The following is a 7,500-nucleotide window of genomic DNA, read 5'->3' as shown; positions in this document are numbered from 1 at the left end:
ATATATGCATACATACACACATATATGCATGTATACATTCACACAAATACATACTCGTATATACAGTACATACATACACACACACACATACACACATACACACATACATACACACATATAAAACATACACACATACACACATATAAAACACACATATAAAACACACACACACACACACACACACACACACACACACACACACACACACACACACACACACACACACACGCACACACACACACAATTTAATTTTCTAACATATTTAAGCTATGAATTTCGTACGCCATTTGTTCTTTGTATTACTTAAGTATCCATTTTGACCTCCCGTCAGAGTTTGGAGGTTCCCTCACTCCTCTTATTCAAAAAATTCTATTTCCACAACCTCGTCTTCTCTATAAAGCTGTTTTTCTTGACGAAATTGATTGGAAAATTTATTTATTATCTTAGCCTGATTCCTTGTATATTCACAGACCTCTCCTTCCGCTATCCACATAAAGATGCCTTCCACGTACGTGTGCATGTGATTCACCATGGCCTTGGAACATGTGATGGACTCGTGATCGACAGCTATTTCCCTCAGAGCTCATATATGTACCCAATCCATGTAGAAAGCTGTGATCTTAGACACACACACACACACACACACACACACACACACACACACACACACACACACACACACACACACACACACACACACACACACACACACAACTCCTTGCCCACGAGAGTTAGAGTACCGGCTCGTAGTGTAGCGATGATGAAAGTATTTCAGCCCTGGGCGGGAATTGAACTCGGATCACTAGGTTAGCGGTACCACTGCGCCGCGCGTGCGCGTGTGCGTGTGCGTGTGCGTGTGCGTGTGCGTGTGCGTGTGCGTGTGTGTGCGTGCGTGTGTGTGTGTGTGTGTGTGTGTGTGTGTGTGTGTGTGTGTGTGTGTGTGTGTGTGTGTGTGTGTGTGTGTGTGTGTGTGTGTGTGTGTGTGTGCGTGCGTGCGTGTGTGTGTTTTTAAACATGATTAAGTATTAGGTAGCACCAAACGATACAATTCAGCTCTGTTGCAAGATACCTTCCCAATCTCGAGACTGACCCTATTTCAGGAATCTGTCCAGGCCCACTCCAGATGATCATTTTACCAAAACTGACGGGATCTCTTAAGGAGTGAAAAGATTAAATTCGTCGAGACGAATCGTGATCCTTTCCTATTTGATATTAGAGAGAAAAGAAAACATATCAGTGTGTCATAGTGTCGACTTAATATGTGACATACATCGAGAAGATTTCCCGAAACCTTTTACCTACCACTGAATTCCTGAGCAGGGATTTCTCGTGAAGTCACGATTATATCATGTGTTAGGTAAGGATTTGGATATCAGCTGAGCTTGCTAATGTTCATTAGTCTTTAGTTACAAAGGATTACAAAGGAGGATCATATCGACAGGAGGCCTTTTGGTCCATAACTAGGTCGGATGATACATAAAGAAATAAGAATTGTGATAATATAAATCATAATAAATAAAATAAATTCATAGGTATGATTAAATGATAAACAGGATCACTTGTTGGATTTGTATCGGACAGCTATTATAATAATTATCCTCCAGGATTAAAGCTCAAAAAAATCGTATACAGACCAATCTCTATGTGTATATGTGTTTGTTGTGTGCATGTGTATAATTGCCTAATTCTGTTCATCTACAGGATTTTAGAACTGCAATCTTGGGGATTCATCTGTGCCTTTGTCAGACAAAATGTGTGTGTGTGTGTGTGTGTGTGTGTGTGTGTGTGTGTGTGTGTGTGTGTGTGTGTGTGTGTGTGTGTGTGTGTGTGTGTGTGAGAGAGAGAGAGAGAGAGAGAGAGAGAGAGAGAGAGAGAGAGAGAGAGAGAGAGAGAGAGAGAGAGAGAGAGAGAGAGAGAGAGTGAAGAGGCATCTCGATGGTTTTGGTACTGCAAGCCTCGAGGAATCACGGGGTATCGCTGGAATGTCTTCGTCTCAACCCAGAGACTATATACTGTGAGACTCTTAAATGGACTGGCGCCAGACAGAATTAAATAAAAAAAAAATGGCAACACTTCACATTGGCTTTATACACTTAACAGGAAGGGAATGGAGGAGGGTGCTTGGGAAACAAGGAGGGAGGGAAGGGGAGGTTATGGAGGAAGGGAGGTGAGCGGAGGGAGAGGGAGGGGGGTAAATGGAGGGGAGTAAAGGGGGAGGGGAGAGGGGGCAGTTAGGAGATCAGGGGAGTGATCATTGTATATAGAACACGCAGAAAGTCAAACGGTTCTAGTTGTATAATGTAATTAGAGAACATCTTTCTTCCTAGGAAGCTTCATTGGAACAGTGTTTAGGGAGGAACACGACTAAGGCATCGAATTAAGTCTCTCTTGGCTTCAATTTGGGCAGTCTGTCTGTGTTACGGATACATTTATGTAAATACATATTTTTTACATTGAAGTTTTCACCCTGTCTTAAGTTTGGATTGTCTGTGCGTGGCGTCGAATTAATCGATATTGAGCGGGTCAGGGCGTCGTTACTTGCGGTGAAGGTTGAGGGGATAGCGGTTCGAACCCTGCCATCGGCGAAGTTGAACCAAGGGCATGGTTCATTAAATTCCACGCTACAAAGTCCTCTGTGAGGGGCACCGTTCTAGCCTTCCGATAGGGGGAGTTTGTGACGTTAAACCATGTCATCATCATTCTTAACTCTCTTGGGCCGTGGGGATCCTTTCATGAATGAGATCGTCCGATGTTAGCCAGGACAAAATCATTAAAGTTATCCACAAATGTACAGTCATAGCCATGAGTAATGACACTCTTGAACTTGGTCATGCAAATGAGACATGCGTTGGTCCATCGATACAATTTCATTGACAGAAAATTTCGCTTGTCGAGACACAAAGACAAGAAGGGAGTGGTATGTGGAAATGACACTGGTCCTATGCCCGACTTTTGTTCTAAACTAATTTTGCTCTTGTTGAAAAAAGTGTGTGTGTGTGTGTGTTTGTGTGTGTGTGTGTGTGTGTGTGTGTGTGTGTGTGTGTGTGTGTGTGTGTGTGTGTGTGTGTGTGTGTGTGTGTGTGTGTGTGTGTGTGTGTGCGTCAGAAATCTCTTTTGTTGCAAATCAATGCATAAAAAATTAAACCAGTCAGCAACGATATTCGAATCTAAATAGTTACATTTGTGAGGGGTGGCAGAACACTGTAGTCCATTTGCTTTAACTTCACAGAGTTTTATGAGAAACAGGAAATTATACAATCAGCTGAATGATTCTCCTGGGTTGATAGACACACACTCGTACAAAGAATAACCGAGAAACTGTCTGACATTCATTGAAATCTGAGAAACAGAAATCATCTTTATGGCAGAATTAGTAGATAAAATCTCCTCCAGTATCCAAACTTCGAGGATATTCTTTTGGTATCTTTGCTAACACGTTACTCTTCATTTACTATATCCTTACCACGTTGTGAATATGGCTGATAACCATCCTCCCTTTCATCGGATCTGAGGAAAATTAGACTCGCTTTATGGTAAGAGCCCCAACCAGTCAGTTAGAGTTGTTGCCATGAAACGAGTCTTATTGTCCTCTGACCTGTTGAAAGAGAATATAGGATTATGGTGAAATATCGCAAGAATGAAACCCATCTCTTCTGGCCCAGTTCGTCCGCAGTCGAAGTCACCACAAAAGAATCTCGTACGGACTATGGAATCCAGCAACATAGGTCAAAGTTACTCACCCAGAGGAAACTCGCTGGGCTGAAGGAGCGACACGAACCCCCCGATCCAAGACAGCAATATGTCGGAGTGTGCGTAGGCTGTGTTCGTCTTGTAGTCGTCGCCGCGAGGAACTGGATCGAATTTGACAGTGACCGGGGAGGGGTCACTACCAAGCTGTCGACCATTCGTCTTCGGCGCCAAGTATCTTCCGTCGTAGTCGATGTAGGGGCTGTTGGCGCCATCATCCTTGGGATCAACGTCTCGGTGGGTCCGAGAGCGAGCTTCATGAGAGCTGACGCCAGGGTCGGCGCCAAGTAAAGCATCGTCTCTCGATCTCACGTCCACTTCGACTTCCGCTTCCTCGTTCGAAGTTTCTGTGTCACTCGTGGGCATACCATCCGGTTCGCCAGTCTCTGGCACGGCACTGTTTATTATAAGAGGGTCCCCTCCTTGCAAGGACAATAGCGAGGAAGATGAAACAGGAGGTTCTTCAATCGAACTCCGACGAACGGAGTTCTCGGACGCCACAGTGTTCCTTCCGAGAGAGTTTCCGTCTAACGATAGGGAGAACGCCGAGAAAGGTTCTTCAGTCGAACTCGAGTGAATAGAGTCCTCTGAGGCCTCAGTCTCGGAAACGGTGAGTGTTTTCGTCGTCGTGGCGTCATCCGTCTTTTCAAAGTCTTTCGCTGACAGATCACTGCCTTGGGTACACATTGCCCCCTTGTTCTGGGCCAATAAGCACAGCGCCACAAAGGCTGCCGTGACGAGGTACAAGGCGCCTGGCTTCATGTCTTCGAAGTAATACTAAGAACCAGAAAACATATCACAGGTACTACTCGTCAATCAACCCACAAGCCCTCACTCCATAACGCTTTCCACCAATAAGCTTTTCGAACAAACACCTCCTTAAGTGGTCATCGCAGCTATCCAACCTCCCTCACGGTCCGTCCCTCTGCAGCCGAAAGGAGAGAGAAAAAAGAAAAAAAAAAGATGATCGGAAAACCACGAGCGGTTCTAAGGGACAACTTTCTGCCCGAGAGGGAAGTTGCCGCCACGAGGAACTGAGGGACTTGTGACCACTTAGCGGGTTGGTGAGTTTGTCCGTTGTACAGCAGATTCGACGCGACACTAGAGGCAACGTGCTCCGGAAGCCCTTTCCGTGCTCCCAACTCGAGAAATCCCCTTCCCCTCCCCTCCTTTCCCCTCCCCTTCCTTCTCCCCTCCTTTCCCCTCCCCTTCCCTATCCCCTCCCCTCTTTCATCTCCCCTTTCCTCCCTTCCTCTCCCCTTTCCTCCCTTCCTCTCCCCTTTCCTCCCTTCCTCTCCCCTTTCCTCCCTTCCTCTCCCCTTTCCTCCCTTCCCCTCCATTCCTTTCCCCTCCTCTCCTTCCCCCCTCCCCTCCCCTCCTTTCCCATCCCCTCCCCTCCTTTCCCATCCCCTCCCCTCACCTCCCCTCCCCTCCTTTCCCCTCCCCTCCCCTCCTTTCCCCTCCCCTTTCCTCCTTCCCCCTCGCCTCCTTCCCCCTCCCCTCCTCTCCTTTCCCCTCCCCTCCTTTCCCCTCCCCTCCTTTCTCCTCCCCTCCTTTCTCCTCCCCTCCTTTCCCCTTCCCTCCTTTCCTTAGTCTAACTAGAATAGGTTGAACGCCTTGAGAATGTTTTGTCTAGTTAAAATAGGTACAATATCTCACCGTTAACATCCTCAGAATTTTTAGTCTGGCTAAAAAATATTGTTTTGATTATTTACATCTTGAGAATTCTTAGCTTAGAATAGATTCAACTCTGACCATACACATATTGAGAATTCTTATTCTACCTACAATTAATTCATCTCCTGACCATTTATGACAAGGGCACTTCTACATTGTTTCAAGTAGTCTGAGATATGTTAGACTTGTACATGCATACATACATACATACATACATACATACATACATACATACATACATACATACATGCATATACAGATACATACATACATACATACATGCATATACAGATACATACATACATACATACATACATACACAGACACATACATACATACATACATACATACATACATACACAGATACATACATACACAGATACATACATACATATATACATACATACAGACAGACAGACAGACAGACAGGCAGGCATATATACCAAAGCCCCTTTCGCCCCTTTTGGGTGGACGAGCCAAAGCACACACCCTCTTCACACCCATTCCCCCTCTCATCTCAACAGGTCGCTAATGAAAGGTCATGCTTGTCCCCCGCCAGATCACCGGAGCTGGTTTGTCCCTCCTCCACCCGGTCCCACTTTTCATTATTCGGTGACTCGTCCCGTCTCCTCATCAGATGAGAAGACAATTCCACCGGATCCCCGGTATGCCTTCGTCCATTCATAATCTTCGTCCAATAACTTCAGTCTTCAGCATTTCTTCACTTCATTCTTGTGAGGTTGTGTGTAAACTCAAATTCGATACATTATGGCTAAGAAACTGTTCTCCAGTGTACGACACAATCCCGTTAGAATTAGTAAACTGTGACGTCATCTTCTTGTTATGTAATCGATTACAGTCACCAAAGAATAATAATGAAAAAAACTCTTTCAAAAAATTGTGTGAACCAGAGGGCTTCCTGGACAAGAATCCCTACATCTGGGGAAAGTCTGGCTCGAAGCATTTTGAGGTCATCCCGCAAGCGCTGGCCGAGCGGGTTAGAGCGTCGCTACCTGCGGCGGAGGTCGAGGTGACGGCAGTTCAAACCCAGTCACAGGCGAGTTGGACCAAGGGCATGGTTCACTCAAGTCCGCTCTACAAGGTCCTCTAGAGTAAGGGGCACCGTCCTAGCCTCCTGTAATTAATTAATCAATTAATTAATCAATTAATTAATTAATTGATTAATTAATTAATCAATCCATGATTAAAAATAAAATTAAATAAAAAAATAGATAATATAAATACATACATACATATACCAAGGCTTTTTCCCCCTTACAAGGGGGGTAGCCAAAAAGAAAAAGGCATAAAATCATTCCCACCCATTCCATCCCTGAATACACTCCACACCCCTCCACCCTCCCTCTTATCTTAGCACCTCCTGAATGACGGGTCATCCCTGCACCTTGTCCACTGCCCTTGTCCACTGCACCTTGTCCACTGCCCTTGTCCACTATAAATACATAGAAATAAAAAAAAAAATAATAAATAGATAATAAATAATGAATAAACGATAGAATAAGTAAAAAAAAATTAGAAATAAATAAAAATAAATCTAAAAATAAAAATAGAAAATAGAAAAACAAAAATAAACAAACAAAATAATAAATAGATAAAAGTAAAAAAAATAATTAATAAATAAATAAAAACAAATAAACAATCAAATAAAAAATAACACAGAAACATTCACCCAGCAAAGCCGTCGTGTGTGTGTGTGGGGGGGGGGGGGGGTTGTCCAACGAGGTCGTAATAGGCGAGGCGTGGCAGACAACGCAGGACTTCTCGATCCTTAATGGGGTCGGATCCAATGGACAAATAAAAAGAATAATGAATAAGTAAGTGGATGAACAAGTAAACAAATAAATTCACAAGTTAATAAATTAACCAATCAATCAATCAATAAACAAATATTTAAATACATTAATATATTAATAAATAAACAAACGAATAGATGAATAAAATATAAATAAATGAATAAACAAATAAACCAGTAAATAAACAAATAAATAGATAAATGAACAAGTAAATGAAGAGATAGAAAATAAACAAGCAAATGAATAAACAATAAAAGATAAG

At 43.4% G+C, this 7,500-nt stretch overlaps 2 protein-coding genes across 3 annotated transcripts in view; one reads left to right on the top strand and one right to left on the bottom strand.

Moving 5' to 3' along the window:
* The window catches only part of prom (prominin), a 60,770-nt gene extending 55,949 nt beyond the window's left edge, over positions 1-4,821 (bottom strand). Inside the window, exon 1 of the mRNA XM_076176661.1 lies at positions 3,741-4,821. Within this exon, the coding sequence (XP_076032776.1) occupies positions 3,741-4,509 (769 nt within the window). The 5' untranslated portion in view covers positions 4,510-4,821. The remainder of the gene's footprint in view (positions 1-3,740) is intronic.
* Positions 1-7,500, top strand: part of LOC143020338 (uncharacterized) — a 98,084-nt gene that overhangs the window by 13,879 nt on the left and 76,705 nt on the right. The window lies entirely within an intron of this gene.

This window comes from Oratosquilla oratoria, chromosome 39 (assembly GCF_046742065.1).
Source record: "Oratosquilla oratoria isolate Oo_2021 chromosome 39, ASM4674206v1, whole genome shotgun sequence".
NCBI classification, from domain to species: domain Eukaryota; kingdom Metazoa; phylum Arthropoda; class Malacostraca; order Stomatopoda; family Squillidae; genus Oratosquilla; species Oratosquilla oratoria.
This window is presented reverse-complemented; position numbering and strand designations above follow the sequence as displayed.